Source organism: Marmota monax, unplaced genomic scaffold (assembly GCF_021218885.2).
Source record: "Marmota monax isolate L192 unplaced genomic scaffold, Marmota_monax_Labrador192_F-V1.1 WCK01_AAM20220418_F8-fsc00091, whole genome shotgun sequence".
In the NCBI taxonomy this organism is placed as follows: domain Eukaryota; kingdom Metazoa; phylum Chordata; class Mammalia; order Rodentia; family Sciuridae; genus Marmota; species Marmota monax.
In genome coordinates this window covers 5,239,862-5,260,151 of record NW_026692434.1, presented here as the reverse complement: position 1 = coordinate 5,260,151, position 20,290 = coordinate 5,239,862, and the positions used below count along the sequence as shown (strand labels likewise).

Here is a 20,290-nt window from a genome sequence, read left to right as displayed (position 1 = left end):
AGACAGAGAAAACAAAGAAAGGAAGACCATGTTAGAGAGTAAAGCATAAAATAATGTTCTCTTTACATAAAATGTAGAATCACTGTGATTCAGTTCATAAGGGTGTGAGATAGTTGATAGGATGACAGTGCAAAATTTTGTTTAGAAAATGAAACTAAACAAAGATTATGCTTAAATTGATTTGCATAATTTTAAAAGAGGATTTCAGACTGAAATATGACATTAAATCACACCTACTTATGAAAAAACTGGATACAGGAAGCACTAAAACAAAAATGCCTAAAACTTCATTACCAAGAACAAATGCCACACCAAAACAAAATGAAGGACATCAGAGGAGAAATAATCATACAGCTCAACTTTTTGGTTTCACAACAATAGACAAGTGAGTGGAAGGCAGCACTTCCAGATGTTCTTACCTAACCAATATCTCATCAGTAAATCTCAATACTCTTGAGTTAAAGCCTTCATGATGAAGGGGAATGTCCTGTCTAGTCACTGATTTGGTCTTAGAATATGCAGGCAGAACTGAGCTTCATAAATTAAAATTACACACAAATAAAACAAAATGAAATTAATTACTGTAATTAAAATCAACAAGTAAAACAATAAATAAATGACAAAGAAACAAACTAGAATTCTGACATGGGTGTGCAGATTTCATTTAGAGAATTATTCTATAATTAATGTTTTATAACTAAAACAATGTAGATATTATTAATGGTTCTCACTATATAATTTCAAAAGAGAATATTAATGCTTTATAAGAATGTAAACTTTCTATTTTTAGTAGGCAAGGGATTAGGGATTAGGTCTACAACTAGGGCTCACTTCTATGGCTCTTACCTGTAGATATCCCAGTGAGAGCCGTTCTGTAATAAAGGCATCTTGGGTGGTAATGTTTTACAGTGCCTAACAAGATGTCTGCAAAGTGGCAACACAAACATGCAGGGAACAGAAAAATATTTATGAAGCAACATTTTACTAGGACATAAAGAAAGTAGGAGGCCAATAAAGTTGTGTAGATGAATTTATTTTTTACTGCAAAGAACCACAATAATTATTTGAAGGCAGGATTAAAATTAATAAAATGTGAAATCATAGACACCTGACTTTACCATACTCAAAATTATAATTGCCTTATTTAGAAAAATAACTGCTAGCTAAGTTCTATGAGTTTTTATTAACCAATCTTAAAATTATGGTTACTTTATGAAAGTAAATAACTCATAGCTAAAAATACAAATCAAATAGTTTATGTAATTTGGGAGTTAAAATATAACTAAGAAAGTAAAAATTCTGTTTTAAAAACAAACAAAGAATTGACCAGCATTACAGGAATAAGGCTAGACATGGAACTGAGTTCAGTAAAACAAAGAAAAAGAAAAAGGCAACCAAGAAGTGACTGCCAAGGAAAAAAGATTCTTTTATCTGCTTCTGGATCCAAATCTAATTCACCACTGGAAATTGGGTGAGGTAGACATTTGATATAAATTCGAATTTGAATATTGAATTGGCATAAAATGCTAGAAACAAGGCCCAACTTTGCCTGAATCCCCTAAAACCTATCAATGCTTCTGGACTATATAAGCCACGAAGGGCAAATCAGTCCATTAATTAATTTTTTGGTAAATAATAATGTTCTACAAAGTTAATTACTCATTATGAGTATTTAGCATCCATTTTAGTTTAAAGTGTGATGAATAGGCAGGGAGTAAACATTTGCCAAGGACATACTAATTATCAAACACTGTCCTGGTTTAATTGTGGTTATGCCAATGGTCAAATCAGAGGGAACCCCTGAAAACTTCAGTTTAAAAATTTAGCAAAAGACCATTTTCAAGTATACACTACAGGAAAAGTTTATTGACACAAAGGATTCTACCAGTTTTACAGAGTGGTCTTTGCTAACCCTAATATTGGGCAAATATCTTTAGTAATAGGTTGCTACAAAATTTTTCTAAGCAATTGTTTCAAAAAGTTATTGTTTTTCAGGATCATTCTAATCAGAGATTGACATGGAATGAAAAACAGAATGGAAAATAGCACAAAATTTGTAGTCTGAATGCTTAATCTTTTGTAACAACATGAGCACAAACACCTTGACTTTGCCACTTACTAGCTCAGACTGGAAAAATTCAGGTCAAGACCCTAAGCTTATTTCTATATCTACAAAAGAGGAAAATAATATCTATTCAACAAAATGTGTGAGCATTAAATATGATGATAGTATTTATATCTGATATGACACTCTCTACATGAGCACTTCCTGAGGAAAGGTTTTATGAAAACAAGTATTTTGTGATAAATAATTTAGGGGAAATGGATTAAATAACATGAGAGAGGTTTCTTTAGTACATAATTTTAATACCATATGCCTAATAAATCTCCAAGGAGGGACTTTGTAAAGTTTCTGAACTCTTTTATTGACAGAAAATCTCACAAGAAGAATTATTGTATTCCTGGAAAAACTAGTTAATTGGAAAATCTGTCAATCTGATTTCAAATCCTTATTCTGTTATGTATCAAATTTTCTTAGCAATTTTCCTAATCTGTAAAATGAAGATAATATGCACATTAAGTGCTGTAGAAAACTGAAATGAAGTAAATTAAATATTTAACATTGTGCTTGGTATGCAATAAATTTTATTTTTCTTATGTATACTGGAGATTATAAAATCCTTGGATTTTATTTTTTTAAAGTTCTAAGTGAACATGATATGGAAAATTTTTATACCAATGGTTAGGATTCATCCATGAAAGTCATATTAATAATAAATTTCTGTAATTATTATGAAATCAAACTATATTATTGTTATATCCACAAAATTGGTGGTTATTTATGTGCACATATACACATATATGCATTTATTCAAATACAGATAAAATTCTTTTATAAATACATGAGTACAAGTGCAGAAAAGATTCCATTTACATACATATATTCAAACTCATGTTTTCTCTATCTCTACATTTTTAGCATTACACATAAGGGAGTGAAAGAAAGGGTAGTTTTTGAAAATTAAGGAATAAAATGATAGTGGTTACAACTTTATAACAAAAAATATAATTGACAGTTGTGGAATCAGTTAAATGAAACAATTACTGTTACTATTTAAAAACTCAGGAAGGGGTGGAAAAGAGGAGATATTAGTGACATGTTCTGAACTATACACTTGGTTAGTTCTACTTCTACTTCCTGGTATTTTTTTTTTTTTTTTTTTGTAACAGTGTTTCATAGCAGGGCTTTATCTGCCTCAGTTGAACATTCAGTTACATGTATATTCAAGATATAATGAGGCTAACATAAAGCATCAAGCTTTTCTTCTAACATGCAAAATGAATGTACCAATTGTATTAAACAGATATTATATATGGATTTCTGAATTATTAGTAAAGCATCCATCTTAAGGATAGATTGTGTAAAATGATGCAACTACTAGTATATCATATTTTGTATATCCCGATATTTCACTTTCACCAGAAAAAAAATAAGGAAAAAAATTTTTTTGCAATTCTCTTTAGACTAAAGGTATGAATGTACTAGGAATACACACTGGGTGTCAGGTAGATACAATATTTATTAGTAAACATAAAGAATTTGTGAGTGTATCTGTTTTGAGTTTTTTTCTTTTTTTACATTCATAGTCACATCAACAGAAATAAGAGAAAACCTCCAGAATTAGCAAACAAAACATACCTATTAGCAAACTATTTGTTTGGAAAGACATCTAATAATAAGCATGGATGGTTTATCATAAGTAATTTAAGGTGATTTTTATAATATTAATAATTTTATATTTTTTCCTCAGTTGGTAAGCAGAACTAATTACTTCCATAATTTTTCCTGTGGCATAAAAAAGTAGAATAATTTTAGACACAAAATTGTGTCTAATTTTGGGATTTAATTTGGATTGAACAGAACAACATTTGCCCCAGACACAACAAATCTGGCACTTGTCTTTGCATTTAGTTATACTCCTTTCTTTATCGATCCTCTTATTTTTTTAATTTGCTAAAATATTTGAAACATGTTTTTTTTGTGTGTGTGTGTTTCTTGATTGATTATTTTTTTTATTTTTCTGTTAAAGACTTAGATTGACAATAAATATTGATAGACTATAATCCATGAGCAACATGGAAGTTTTTTTTTTAATTTGAAATTCAAGATATAATGAGATATAATGAGCATCAAGCTTTTAGTTCCGATTTAGAGGCAAGTATTACATACCTTTTCTCCTAATTTCTAAAGAGGTATCATACTGTTACATGCCTTTAAGGGAAAGTTAAAATTGCAAACAAACTTCCAACTGGCAGGGGTGGGTAGTTATGAAGTTGACATGTCAAACATTGTCACTCTTTTTAAGAAAGAAGCAGAAGCTCAGCCATTAAAAATGAACTGATAGGGCTTGGGTTATGGGTCAGCAGTGGGACACTCGCCTACTATGTGCAAGGCACTGGGTTTCATCCTCAGAACCACATAAAAATAAATAAAAAATAAAGGTATTATGTCCAACTACAACTAAAAAAAATTAACAAATGAACTGGTAAACACTGCAATAAAAGCAAACAGAACATAAATAACAGTAGATTCTGAAAGAAAATTTAAAAAAGCAAAATTATGATCATGAAAACAATAACATTGCTATGCACAAATCAGAACTCTTGTGACTAGACAGGTATGTGGGGGGGTGCTCACAGTGAGCATTTAGAATTTTCATTTTAGAAACTGTTTCCTCAGTTTTATGAACATAAAAATAGTCTCACAGAGGCTCAACAGTCTCTGGATTTTGAAATATACAGATGGCAATATTGTTTGCCTGGATTAGAACTGAAATATGCTTGGAAATTTTTTCATAATCTCCATACACAATGAAACAATTTTTGGATAGTTGGGAAATTTCTTTTACCTGTAAGTCATAATAACAATAAGGGAGAGATGGAAGAATAGTAGAATGGAGAGAGTCATCACACACAGTCACCGTTACCAGTTCCCTGTATTTACCTGGTAGTATGTAGGCATTCTGCACTTCGTCCTCGTTTTGCTCTGGGCAGCATAAGAAGCTCACTGCACAGACAGGATGGGTGGTGAGTGAAACAGATACATTATGAAGCATTAAATGACATGGATTATGCCAATGGTATGCAGATGGAAACATGAAAGGGGAAGAAACCAGATTGTCTGCACTAGCATATTTGCTTGAGAGGTTAAACAAAAATAAACATGACAGCATTTAAAAAAGTTAAACAATAAAGTACAAACATTATGGTTGAAGTCCTAGCTATTACTGACTTGCTATTGTCTTTCAAAATGATTTCACAGACTATAAAAACAAAACAAAAATAAACCTTACCCAAATAAGATAAGGAAGTGATTTCTAAGTGTAGACATTTGAATATTTATTTAAAAATACAAAATTTGATTTTATGATTCTAATTGGAACCCTAAAACTTTTATTTATTTTTAGCAACTTAAGATAGTTTTCTTAGCTCTAACAGCTACAGAAAATGCCATACCATGTGTTTTTTCTTAAACAATTGGGAAGGTACTTGATTAGGAGTTTTTCTTTTAAAATTGACACTGTTTTCTTTATCCAAATTAGTTTCACTATATTGATTTCCTTGGTCAGGTGACCCTTTGTTTTTCCTCCTCAGTAAAATTCACTGAGTGCTAAATCAATGTCAAAAAAGCAAAGCAGCCCTCAATCAACTCAGTTCAAGCTTAACAGTCTGGAATCCTATTTCTCAGAGCATTTCCCTGTCCCAGTGTCCAGGGTGACTCCCCTCTTGTAGGGCATGGCACCACATCCCACAGCAGGGTAACAATTAGGAGGTAAGAAGCTCAACCTGGCCTCTGGTCCTTGTCTTCATGGCAATAAATCATTCAGCACTACCATCATTTCCCTACTCCTCATGGAAAGTTTCTCTACTTTGAAAAGCCAGAAGAGAATATTCAACAAGGGGGATAAAAAAATCAGACCCTGAACTTATGGTCAAGTTATAGTACAAACGTGGTTATTCTGGGGAGAAAGGCTGTGAATGTGTGGGAAAACAAATTCATAATGTAGACTTATAATAAATTTCCAAGAATTATATGTACATAAATACATGCAGAACTAAATTACATGGTTATTCAAAAGACTCCATCCCAACATTTTCTATTTTACAGACATTTCTGGAATAATATTTCAGAAAAATTGAGGTATATGATAAAAACATTAATAATGAAGTTCTCTCCAACACTCTGCAATATTAATTTCCAGATGACCCATTTCCAAAAGGTTTTTAATTTCATAAATAACAATCTTTATAATTAGAAAAATAACATCCCAACCATTGTGACCCATAAAAGATAAATATTTGAAACTTGTTCATGTAGGCTCCCTTCTAAAATTTAGGTCGGTGTCTAACTCAAGAACAAATTTTGCCTTTACAACTAGATAGACATGAAGTGTAACTTTGGGGAAAAAAAGTTTTATAACAATATATTATTGTCCAAATATTTGTAGAGTTGCAATTTTATAAGAACATCTTAACAGCTGTTCCTTGAGAGAAGTTGTGTTTTGAGTGATGACATATGTTTACTCTTTAATGTAGTATGCCACAATATTTGTGCACATTAAAACAGAAAAAAGAAAAACTTGTAATGTTGATATCATAATTTGGACAAGTACCTGTCTTGTTCTGATAAATACTGACTATCCACATCTCTGGATCTGTGATCAGCAGGACTTCGGGAGGCATCATGGTGTCTGGTTGGAGAACGTGATCTTCTTGTTGGATGAATTTCATCTAAGCTCCTAAAATGATGATAAAAATGTATTAGTCAAAGTGAATCATCCTCTCAGACAGACAGACAGACCAAGAGGAAGGAACTGATAGCAATTGGTAAACAAATGACATGGCTTAAAAAGTGCTGCCATCATACCCCAAATCTATTTTAATCAATGAGTTAAAAGTATTTATTCTCTAGGTTTTGGCTGTGCTGCATTTCTTCAACCTTCTCTAGCATCTCTATCAAAAAAGGATCACAATTTTTCATCTGCTTAATTACAACCACTGACGAGTACTGTAATATAGTATTGTACTATATTACAGATATTTCATCTACTTCTCCAAGCTTTTAAAGTGTTTCAAGGAAATAATAATAAATCTCCTAAAAATACATTCTGCCTCCTAACCTTATCCCTTGTCACTTCACTGCACAGTTCTTAGTGATTACTATAAAATTTCCCTGAAAGGAGAGAAAACTCACAAATATAAACAGTTTCTCAAAACTTATCCTTAGAACATAAACTTCTTTCACTCTCTGAAAAATTTCTTAAGATTGAAGAACAGATTGCTGCATAGGTTGGATAAAGAATAAAGAAGCATTTGCCTACAAACAATTCTGGAAAAAAAAAATAATTCGACTGACCTAACCATTGTTTCATTTCAGTTAAGAGTATTGCAGAAATTCACAATGTGTTTTTAATTAAAAAATACAGGGACACTAAGCCTACCTCTGTAATGGCACATTTGGTAAACGTGAACGCGGCCTTCCCTGATCATCGCCGCGATGAGGAGATACTGAACGTGAGCGGTGATGAGTTGTTCTTTGCTGTTCTGGCACAGTTAATGTTGTTGATTTACTTTCTCTAGCACTAGACCTATAACCCACTGGCAAAAGTATACACAAAAAATTGTTAGTACTTTTTTATAATGCACACATTAACATGGACATATGAAATTATGTTAAAGCATTTACTGACCTATTAATATTAAATGCCATGCAATCATTATTATTAGCCTTATTCTCAAATGTACTAAGTATATGGACACAGAGTGTGATAAATACATGCATAAGAACAGTTGCAATTTGGTTCTATGCTACCATTAAGAAACTGAATGTAAACATGACAGATGATGCCTCAGACATTAGGATGAGTTGGGATACTATTTAATTAAAAGAAAAAATGAATTAGTTACTTTTCAGCAACATAAATGAAGCACTTGACAGTGAATTATAGTTGATATACATAATCAATGCTTAGAAATTTTATGTCTCCTTCAATTTAAGTTTTTCATTTAAATTTTTCTTCCAAATAATAAATTATTTTATTTTAGTTGGACTACAGATGGCCTAGTAAAAAAAATGAAACTATCATATCAATTTTAATTTAAAAATGAAAATAATTCCATGCCAATTTTAATTTATGAAGAAGGGTAGCAGCTCTTTATTATTACAAATACTGATTGTGAAATTTTGCAAACCAGAGATAAGACTATAATTGTCAAATTATGAATTGTATGAGTAGAGATGATTATGGCAATGCAGAGAAAATCAACCTTAACAAGTCATCAAATCTATAAGATGACATATAAAAGTATTGCATAATTTTGTTAATTATTATCATAAGCTAATATAATTAAGACAAATACAATTAAAATAAATTCTAATGGCCATTTATCCCATGAAGCAAAAAGGTTTATATCATCTCTGGTTTGAGTAAAATAAAATAGTTATCTCAAATCCATAATAATGGTTTAGAATTTAAAATTTCTTGAAAAGAATCACTGTTAGAGCAAGAAAAATTAAAAATATAATGTGTAGTAATACAGTTCTATATACAACTACAGTTCTATTTACAATAACTACATAAAATGTACATGAACCATGAAAATCTAACTGGACAGAGCTCATGCTTTTGTTCATTTTTTATTTGATAACTCCCACATCCTTTTAAAAATATGCCATAAAACATCACTTACAAATAATTCCTCAGCAGTTTATCTGTTATGACTACATCATCTCATGACTAAATTTTAAAACATCACCATGGTTTTTAAATGTCTCATAAAGTGAAATATGATAATACTGAGATAAAACAAGTTCAAACTACTTTGTTATAATGTTAAAAACATCATTATACTGACCAAAAATGATAACATAAATGGCATAATTTGTAAATGCATATATTTCAGTTTGTTGTCAAATAAATGGCTATCAATTTTTTTGAGTTTTATGTAGAAAATATTTTTGGTGTTCAGATGTATAAATTGTAACATAAAGATGAGAAACAGACCAACTAAATTAGCAGGTAGTGAATATACTTCACAGCTCATTATAAAAATGGTCACAATTTTCATGGATAAGGAATCCAAGGTTAGACTTACTTAACAATTTAAATTACCATTTGGTATCAATTATACAATAGTTTGGAACATCAATACTGAATTAGAAACATGATCAATTTCATGATTTCAATTAATATTCAAGATATATACTAGATGTAGTATAGTTAAATATTAAGAGAGAAATTCTAAAGAATTTTGCCGTTAAAATATATAATTTTTTTGCAGGGTTTGGTGTTTATATAGAGAGCAATGCCTCTTTTATACTATTATCAACAAAAGAGTTCAGAGAACAAAATATTACCCTAAAACTTTTCATACACTAAGATTATTTAATATAACTTTTCCTAAAATTCACTAGAAAGTTCCGATTTTATACAGAGAGTATATTGAAGGCAACATACACTATTGTGGTGACTCAAAGTCATTCTAAGTCTCATTTACATGCTATATTATTCAAAATTTGAATGTCTGACTCTATACTAAATCATTGTAGATAAATATGCATTTGTAGTTTCTTGCTTTTAAAAGTAACATGTCTTTCTTGTTGTGATTAATTAAGCATTGAAAATATGTGCTCTACCTTCAGAAACATGAGTGGGGCGGATTGCTATTTAGTGTTCATCCCAATGTTTTAATTGGCTCAGAGTTAGAAATCAGAGAGTTTTTTTTTTTTTTTAATTTTCTGAATTTATTGTAACATTCAAAAGGTTAAGTTACCAGATGCCTCTTCTCAAGTGAGGGCCTTTTTTATATGGTATTTATTATTTTAAGGCACTATAATTATTTATTTTAAATTACACAAAGCTATAGAGTTGAGAACTCTAGCCATGGAGGTATCAACTGCTTTCAGAATCTGCTATGCTTCTCTCTATAAAAAAACAAAACAAAACAAAACATAGCAAATATGTGGGAGACATTCTAGAAAAGTCAAGGTATTGGAAAGTTTAAGATTTGGCTGGGGTAAGATTTTAAGCTTCTTCAGGTCATATGCAACCAGGAATTACACTGAGTACATTAAACATGTAGAACTAGCATCCACATCTACATAAATGTTCTCTTCATACTCATGCTGGAAAATATAGAAGCAAATTTGTGATCAGCTGCTAAAAGATAGGGGAATACATTATGTGTGTTTATTAACTTACCCCCTCACTTCATTTTAACTTCTTGCCCATTTTTTCAATGCCTCATCTTTCCTCTTTATTTAAAATATACTATCTATTACTCTGTGGCTTATTATATTACTTTTGCCACACATATCTTTAGAAGGTACCATATATTCAATCATTGGATCAATGAAGAGTACATCTGAAACTATAAATGAATATCATGATCCCATTTACTAATTTATGAAATGACATCTGAAACATAATTTATTATTTATTGGTTATGTTTTATGTAAATCACTAGTTACTATGTAAATCACTAATTACATTCTTTCAAATTTCAGCATATTATATTTTTAAATACTAACGAAAAATGAAAAATACTGTTTGAAAAGAAAATTTAAACACTGCTTCTGTATGATACAAGTGATTATATGTTCACAAACACATAGTATGAGCAATATATTTCAGTACTGAATATAAGAATATTTAGAATTCAGTGTTCTTTGGTGGTACCCAAGAACTGTTCCCATGTATAGTGGGTCCTATAACTCATTTTTACTTCTTAGATGCTGATATCTATGTAATGTGTCACAGAAAAGAGAAGAAATGCATTATTTTAGTAAATATTTATTTCATTATCTATTAATTTATTCCTTAATTCTGTCCTGCCTCCCTATAAAAATATGAAATTACAAGTGAGTAAAATATGGGAACCACTCTTAGAAGTAAATTTTATTTATATAAGTAGTAACAATACCATTAACGCTGATGAATAGCCAAGAATTGTGTTATATTTGATGACTTTCCCAAAAAGAACCATTTGATTCTACTTGAATATGTCAATGGATTTAAACTGATAACCACATGTGCCTTCAATTGTATGAAAATAATTATTATACTTTATGTAATCATTTCTGTCAAGAATGTGCATAATTTCCATGATCATTAAAAAAATAAAACAGAAAGCAAATAGAAAATGTCATCCAATCTTTTTCAAAATTCTCACTGATACTCTGATATTAAAGTTATATAATTGTATGTAGGTGTATATAGCACTAGATTTATTGTTTTACCAACACTGACTACTTTTTATACATGATTAAATAGTATATTTTCTCTGGATTGTAGAGAGCAAATGAAATCTGATTTGAGAGAATTTTCCATAATTTTCTCCTATGTTTAATAAAGTTGTATGCATCTCTCCAAATTGCCAACTTAGTCACTGGTGTGGAGTCTATGAATTTTGCCAAAATCATTGCCTTCAAATTAAGTGCATCCCTATCTGAGAAATTATGTAAATCTAGGGGACTTAAGACAATATTATTCCAACAAACTGCTATTAATAATTACATGTATATGTTCCAGGATTAGCTCTTTAATTTATTCTTATTGGAATATTTACTTTCCTTTTAATACTAAATTAATAAAGCAATATAGTGTTAGTACCCAAAAAAGTAAGCCATTACTACTTGGTTTTACACACTTCCTTGACAAAAGTCATACAGAAAACATAAATTTGGACTGTACAATATCACAAAAATCTCACTAGTTTATACAATGAATAAAAGATAAGACTTCAAATGAGTTTCGAATCTTTCTAAGGCACTTTCTGATTTGACAACACACACACACATTCTAGGTATAATCAGTAGTGTACACATCACAAAAGTATTAAAATTATAGCCATGCCACATGCAGTTATAAGCCCTGCCATGCACCTTTCTCAGTATATTCCATGGAAGGCTACTGTGTTCTCAGAAATGGAGGAAAGAGAATCACAGAAATACAATATGAAACACGGAAGAATGGAATTTTATGTAATACAATTCATCATATTCTTTCAAAATGAAATTCATATTTTCACTTTTGCTAAGAGCATTGTGAAATAATGATTGATTTCACCTAGTTAAACTTCAATGAATGAACCTAAATTAAGTCATAGGGATGTTTATTAATAGATACTATTACATTTTAAACTTTCTTAAAAATTTGAAATGCAAGTCACCATGGAATAGTAAAATACTGATTTTTCTGTGCTACAGATCTCCAGTTCAGTATCCCAAAAAAGTCTAGAAGTTGACAGCGAAAACAAGCAAGGAAGCACAGTGAAGCTGAGCCATGCTCTTCACCAACGCACCTGGAGGAACTACTCCAATACCATCATCAACCTCATAATCTGAGATGTCACTATCACTGATTCGCTGAGATCCTGCACAACAGTAAGGCAAACAGATACCTCTGTGTCTGATTGGTTTATGAAATGTAAAGGATACGGTCAATTTTTTATACTAAATACATTGCTACTCAATACTTTTGAACAAGAATAGTATAAACACTTGAGATGATATTTTATGTAATTAATGTTTGTTTTCTAAGGATATTTTCTAAGAATTTCCTCACTATAGCATCATACTGAAGACATAAAAGCAAAGGGACCTTGTAAGATAAGATTTTGACCTTTCAGATTACTCTTTAATTAAAATTCTACACTAAAAGCCAATGGCCATTTATACGCACTGTTTTCCACACAGCCAATCACCTTCCTGGGCAGTTCAGGAAAGATGGGGCTGAGTGGAAAAGGTTCAAAGAACCTCCCTTGGATGGAGCTCTGTGGAGCTCATACTATTGAAAGGACATCAGGGTCTTTTTAAAATATGTATGTTTAGTTTCTAGAATTTGCCATTATACTGCATTAAACATTAATTTTGGGGAAATGATTGAAAGAAAGGACTAACATGAAATATTCAATTACACCTAAAATATTTGGTTCCAGATTACCAAAATGAGGTTTCTAATTCCGGTTGTTAGATAAAAAAATTTATTTATAACTCAAAAAATTACTAGATACTACAGCAAAATAAATTTTACTGACCACCAAATGAATAACAATAAACTTTATGTTTAAAAAGCATATTTCTTATTAATATAAGACTAAAAATATCCATGAACTATAAAGTTATTAAGACCTGACATGTAGCAACCCATTAATAATGATGGAAATTACTCTATCATTTAACCAATTAGCAACTCAAAGAGTCTTGCATAAGAATTATAACTCATAGTATTTTAGCTCTTAGCTCTGGAATTCCTCTGCTATGATATATATGTTATTTTATTGTGAAAATGGAGAAAATAGTTTTGTCCAGACTCTTTATATAGATGATCAATTTTCCAATAGTTTAATCTGTAATAAAACCCTTAAAAGTATCTTCCATGATAATCTCCAATTAGATCATTAAAACTTAATTATTTTCTGGTAACTAAAAAGATCTTGACCTACTTTGAAGCTTCTTGCTAGAGCTTTCTCCATGAATGTGTCGCCTTGGCATGAAAGGTGATGGCTGAGGCAGAGGTAGTGAAGATTCATCGTGTGTCTGAAGTTTATACCAATGTGGTTCATCATCTAAAAGTGCTGTCTCCAATTCTATGAGGATCTGAAAGGGTGGTTCTCAAATTAATTTAAGCACCTTTACCAAAACAAAATTTATCAGTAATCATAATTAACATGTAATTTTTTAATAAAAACCTCATTGAGCATTTGACTTGAATCTCTACAATATACATCACCTCTCCAAGAAATTCGCTTTCTTCTTCTTGTACTCTTGGTTGATCCCACACAGTTATTTCTAACATTCGCTCTCTAAAATCTCTACGATGTACATGTGAATAGACAAAAGTTTGATTCCATTTTGGTTCTAGTACTTTCTTTACTGTTTTGGTCCTCCTTTTACTTTTATCACTGAAAAATAAGGATGTTTTGTAAATGAGCAAGCAAAACAAGTATATGCTGCCACCTACTGCAGTTACATGTAATATTGCTACTGGTTTTTTACTACTTTTAGCGTATAAAATAAAAGTCTGAAAACACTATAGAGTTAGATAGAATTCTAATTTCAACTTCAATGTAAGCAGAAGCTATGATTATAGTCACAAACACACAAAGGTATATTCTAAATGATGTGCTGCTATCAAAGACATGGATAAACAAGGTAATGAACATGTTTAAAAATTGCCAGATTATTTTCAAGTAAACAAAAAGCTTGAGGGACTTTTTTTTTTTCATATAAAATGAAGTTTGCTCCCTCTGAAAAAATAATCTGTTACATTTAGAAAATATATTTCAGAAGAAAATATTCTATCTCTTCTGTTAGTACATATTTTAGCATTTTTTCTAAAATTATTCACTACCTTCTATCTGGAAGAAAATACATTTTTACATAAGGATTCCTGGGACGCCCATCTACTCTAGAGGGTAGATCTGTTGCTTGCAGAACATTTACAATCAGCTGGTGTCCCACTTTATCATACCACAGCTTCACCTAAGAGCAATGCAGAAAGGAATTATTTTTTAAAAAAAGCATGAAGTATTATAATTTTTACATTAAATAATATTAAAATTATATTTAAAGAAAAACATTTAAATTGTATTATAATAAAACTTCATGTATTATTTCTGAAAAGAACACCAACTGGAAAGTGTAATCATTTAGAATTCAACTTTTCTCTCGAAGCATTTTGAACCTAACTTACAGCTGACAGGCCTACAGTACTATATCTTATGCCACAATTTGGGGAAGAGGGCAATATTGAAATCATTATCCTTGTTTTTTAAATGCTTAACCCAAAAGTTTGGTGGTTACCAGTGACTCGATCATAGATCAGCTAAATGCACTTTTTAGTGCCATGGGTTGATGAAAGAAGTTTCAGTATTCAGATATAAGAGACTAAAAGACATTGGGAAGCTACTAAGTGTTTTCTGTCATTTTTTCTCATTTAAGTTTTATGATTAACTTACTACAGGCTAATTCATGAGAAGGGGAAAATAAACAAAGGAGGACTCAGTGCATAAATGATATCTTCAAACCACATGAGGGACAGATGGTATTTCTGCTAACTAAAATTGCTTGATAGTTAAACTAAGAAAAATGGGAAACAGCACACTGACATTCTGTTGTCAAAACCCTTAGAACCAAACTTCAGCTGTCAGGAGAGATTTGTGCTGGCAGCAGTAATGACACATTAAAGTAACCATAGAGTTCGTTTTATTTCTTTAATCTAGAAGTTCCTTTGGATTTTATGGTTGAATAAGAAATATAAATATACATGGCTGATGATCACATGTTGGAGCATATTTAAGAGTCATGATAACAAAATAAGCTATTTTAATATGGGAGTGTTTTTTCATAGCGAGGGGCAAATTAAGAATCCAGATCTGTATGAATCCAACCCTCCAGTTCTCAGTTAATACTAGGGAGACATTTTTCATAAAACCCCAATAGATTTTCACTCTTTTAAAAGTATAGGCGAAGAGTATACACAAACTAAAAAAAAAAAAAGATTTTAAGGCAGATAAAATAAATATAAGGGACTATACTAAGATATTAATTATACTAAAAGTAGGAGTGAAAACCAAGAAAGCCTTTGAAATAAGTGAGCTTACATTTATCTTTGACTAATTAAAACTAAGAATAGCAAAGAGAGAAACAGAAATAAACACATTACCAAAACAACAAAAAATCAATTAATTGTAGAATAATTTGAAGCTAGGTTTTCTTTTTAGTTATTTATTCATATGTCCCATATTCTGAATCAATCTACATATCTCTTCATAATATGTCCCATATTCTGAATCAATCTACAATCTCTTCATAATAGTTAGCTATGGTGTCCAAATCCTGGCTTTCCCCAGATCACATGGAGACACAAGTGAGGGAAATGGCAATTTTTTTAGAGTGCCTGCAGTGCTATCATTTCACCAAATGCCTTAGGAATCTACAAAGATTATTTTAAATTTAAGTTTCTCAGGCTCTAGACTCAGAAGGGGTTAAGTACATTAAACATGACTTTCTAAGAAAATTATATATAAATAATTATTGCCTTAGAAACATTAATATGACATGGCAAAATAATGAATATTTTACTTAGGTTTCCATTTATTAAGTAACATTTAAGGATATGGTATATTGTGGACATTCAATAAATATTTCCATATAAATATATGAATTAAAGGAATAGCTGAAGGAATGCTTAAAAATTAACAAAGTGATTATAGTGTCATATGACTACATATTTATTGTAGGTTTCAAGGAAAGCCAGGGATTTTTGTTAAGACACACTCAAAGAGTGACAAATGCTAAGTATCTTTGTATGTACAAAATATACGTACAGAAAGTTGCCCTGGTAAGACTTGTGGGGCATCTTTCAGGGCTCCAGGACTTGTTGGAGAAATAACAGAAATGGAAGGCCTTTCCATCTTTTGAGATTCAAAGGAGCTTGAACCTAAAATGAGAAAAAATTTAAGTAACATTTAAGTGTGTTTAAGTCCAAGGAATAATTCTTTTTTTAAATAAAATATTTAATGTACCTGTTATTTGTATAAAATAATAATTACCAGCATTAATAATAGAGCCTACTTTTAAAGGTACAGCTATGGAAAGCCATTTTGTTTTCTTTGGTTAAGCTCCTGTTTTGAAGATATTTTGAATGATTTAGCAAAATGTTGCCTTTATTTGTTTCAACTTAAAAGTTATTGATCTGCTATATTTCTGCAGGGTACAGTACTGCATAATCTCTTATAAATCCAAATATAGGTATAGGCTCATGCATTAGTAATAAGGAATATGGTGCCTGTTGTGTTCATTATGGTGGCAAATGGATCATTTATTATAAGGTATCTTAGAAAATTAAAATGTATACATATGGAATATAATTTATGAATCACATCTAATTTTATATTACATCATTGTTTTTAAATTTATCTTTGTTACTTTTAATCTTACTATGAATCTCTTTAGCCTCTGTGAATGCACTTTCTCATTAATTCATGACAAATGACTTCCTTTACCCTCAAATAAAGGAGGCTGGTTCTCTTTTCTCATAGTGTGTATCCCTGACAACATGGGTAAGGGTAGGATGCTAACAGAGTGCAATTACCCGACTAGTATCACCTTGAACACAGAGCCATTCAAACTTAGCAATTGTTTCATACTGTTTGTGGATATTGCCTGAGGTATGTCATTGACATACTGTTTTTCCGCACTCACTAATTAACTCTAAATTAAGCCACATGCCATCATCTCCTAGACTCTAAAGGAAACTTATAAGAAACAGATCTGTAAAATAGTCTTTGTTACTATGTTGCTTTTATCAGATCTCTTTTAAGATAATTTTTATCAAGACTCAGAACAGGAACACTGTTGCTTCTAAAATCAGTTTGTTTCTTATATAAGAATCTGTTAATTTTTTAAATTTTATCCATACCATAATTATGCAACTAGTTAGTCCTATTTCCCATCTACATTGGTCTATATCTCAAAGCCAAACCTGCAGGTATGATAACATGATGGCATGCTTTTTATATCCTAGTCTCATTTAATCCTCTCATCCCCTCACCCTCTGCCCATAGCATATTATGGATCAGCATCCTTAAATCAGAGAAATCATTCAGCATTTGTTTTTGGGGGATTGGCTAATTTCATTTAGTATTATTCTCCAGCTCCAGCCACTTCTCATCAAAACAGTCATGAATCTCTCAGAGCTCAATTATTAAACCTCTAATAGTTCTGTTTTCTGTAGATAAAAATTTGTTCTGATACCGAATTATTCTGTTTGATTGGTTAGCAGCTCAGTCTTATGAGCAACCTCATAAATAGACATAACAACAAATAATTGTATCTACAACAAAATAGTCTCAGATATAATAATGGAAGCCAGTGGGCAGAAAGAAAATTCACTGTGGAGCTAGAGGACTGAAAAAAATTATCTATGTGGAAATTGAAGTCATTCAGGAGGAGTTAAGATTATATTGTATACAATAGAGACAAATATTAACATTTTATTCATAATGTAGAATGACCCAAAAATTTATTTTGCCATGGATTGGCATTAAATTAATACTGTAGTAAAGACCTTTATATAGCCACAAAAGTAAAAGCAAAAAAAGAAAAATCTTAAAGGAAACTTTTTTGGGCTTCCAATATTGGCATGGTGGCCAAATTCTGGTATCAGTGAGGACAACCTTAGTCTGGTAACACCAATTCCTTTATGTTAAATAACTGACGAAAAGGATAAGTCTTAACTCTTTGATTTAGTTCTAAACTTTATAATAACACAGAAATCTCATACTCACTGGACTCCAGTGGAGGATGGGAACTCTCAGGAATCCGGGGAATGTCACTAAAAGAAAGAGGGTATTGTAAAAATCCGATTAGGTGAACTACTCTGGCTGAGGCAATCACAGCCCATTTTATTTCTATGATGCAGAAAAAAATCCTTTTGCATCTTTAGAAATGTAGAAATGGAGAGGACTTACTATTTAGATAACTACTGATGTACATGGATGTCAAACGCCACACACACACAAAAAAAAACTCCAATAAAATAAGTTTTTAGATATTTAACAGCAAAACACTTTAACATGACAACAATCAGACTAATATTGTGGATAAAATCACCACAATATTTTTACTACCAAAACAGCAGGTTTTGGAAATAAAAAATGTTAAAGATAATATTCTACTTCCATTATAGAAAATCAAAATGACACAAATTTTACAAATCAGTAGTATGCTTTACGAACACATCTGAAAGAGTTTACTGAATGAAAGGGATGGGAATATCTCTTAATAAAATCAAATGATATGGTGAATATCATGGGCAAAGTTAATAAAATGAAAAGAATGAATCGCTTTGGAAATTAAAGATGGCTCAAGCTTGCAACAGAAAAGCCAAACAATTATATATATATATATATATATATATATATATATGTGAATATCTAATACATATGCACATATATAATATTCATGGAGATTCCTATCTCCAAACTGAAGTTAGCTAAATATATGGCTATTTGCTGTATGACTAGAAAATGACTGTAAGAATACCCATTCCTATCACACTCACAAATTACTCTGAAGAAATATATAAGATAGGCTTAGTTTAAGCCATTATCCACTGTGACCTTAAGAACCCTGGACCACCTTGTTTGCTATTATACTGTATAATATTACTTTACCTCTCCTTTTACAAAGATATTTTAATATTAATTTAAGAAGATTAACACTATAGGAAATATTAACATGACATATTAAAGTAGACTGGAGTTAGCTAGTATCAACAGAATTAACAGCATAATATTTAAGAATTTCTAATTACTTACCTTGTGACCTAATTTGTGCTTTGATTTTCCTTACATTTTTAGGGGGCAAGGAAAATAAAAATAGTTTTCACTGTTTGATTGTTTTCCTGCCCTCTTATTTTCATATTTTTATAAGTAATGTGCATAATGACCTACAACTTTTACAAATTTTCTTTTGAAATTTTACAAATTATACTCTGTGCTGTGTATCTTGGGAAATTTATTTCTTTTGTATAGTTTTGTATAAGTTTAAATAAAATAAATTATTTATATGAATTTGTAACTAAGAGACTAAAATACAAGAAACCAACTATTTATCCTGTTTATTCAAAATTCATTTAAGCACATAAAGGTAAATTATAAAAAATTCACAAACAATAATTTTTAAATAGTATGATTTCTTTGAAAAGCAGCCTCATAGCCAATTACAAAATTAGAATTTAGAACCCTCAAGCAAGGTATAGACTTTGAATTTTATTCATCATTGAAAGAAGGACAGGGAAGAAATTATTAAAAAGTTAAAGTGATTTTGAATCAAAATTTATTTAATGCTAAATACTTTAGTAACATTTTCACACATAAATTTTCCCATGATGTTTATACAGGTCTTCTTAATCAGTTCTACTCTCAAGTTATGTGGTAAAGGAGTTTAAATATCAGTTATAAGCATCAAAGTTTAAGGGTATTATATTTGGTGGACTCCCAAATGGTCAATACCTCAAGATGGCTAATGTCTCATAAGCTGTGCCAATCATTCCTGAAATCATTATGTACATAAATTATGAATAAATATTTGCATTTTGAATTTAATTATAGTTGCTGAACAGAACTACATTAAACCCCATGGTTAAAATATCTCTAGAATTATTCTAATAATACAATCACTGGAAAGTTGATGCCAGCTTTGATTCTTTTTCAAACATAA

General features: G+C 30.6%; 1 protein-coding gene across 47 annotated transcripts in view; it reads right to left on the bottom strand.

Annotated features, from left to right (window-relative positions):
- Positions 1-20,290, bottom strand: part of Rims1 (regulating synaptic membrane exocytosis 1) — a 447,890-nt gene that overhangs the window by 135,017 nt on the left and 292,583 nt on the right. For 21 of the 47 annotated variants that reach the window (XM_058578848.1, XM_058578854.1, XM_058578856.1 and 18 more), the window contains 10 exons: positions 18,355-18,401; positions 16,393-16,505; positions 14,415-14,545; positions 13,794-13,965; positions 13,507-13,660; positions 12,364-12,435; positions 7,503-7,659; positions 6,675-6,800; positions 5,006-5,068; positions 847-924 (listed from right to left, as the gene is read on the bottom strand). In XM_058578848.1, coding sequence (XP_058434831.1) covers positions 847-924; positions 5,006-5,068; positions 6,675-6,800; positions 7,503-7,659; positions 12,364-12,435; positions 13,507-13,660; positions 13,794-13,965; positions 14,415-14,545; positions 16,393-16,505; positions 18,355-18,401 — 1,113 coding nt within the window. The remainder of the gene's footprint in view (positions 1-846; positions 925-5,005; positions 5,069-6,674; positions 6,801-7,502; positions 7,660-12,363; positions 12,436-13,506; positions 13,661-13,793; positions 13,966-14,414; positions 14,546-16,392; positions 16,506-18,354; positions 18,402-20,290) is intronic. The other 26 variants (XM_058578855.1, XM_058578853.1, XM_058578858.1 and 23 more) reach the window with 3 other exon arrangements.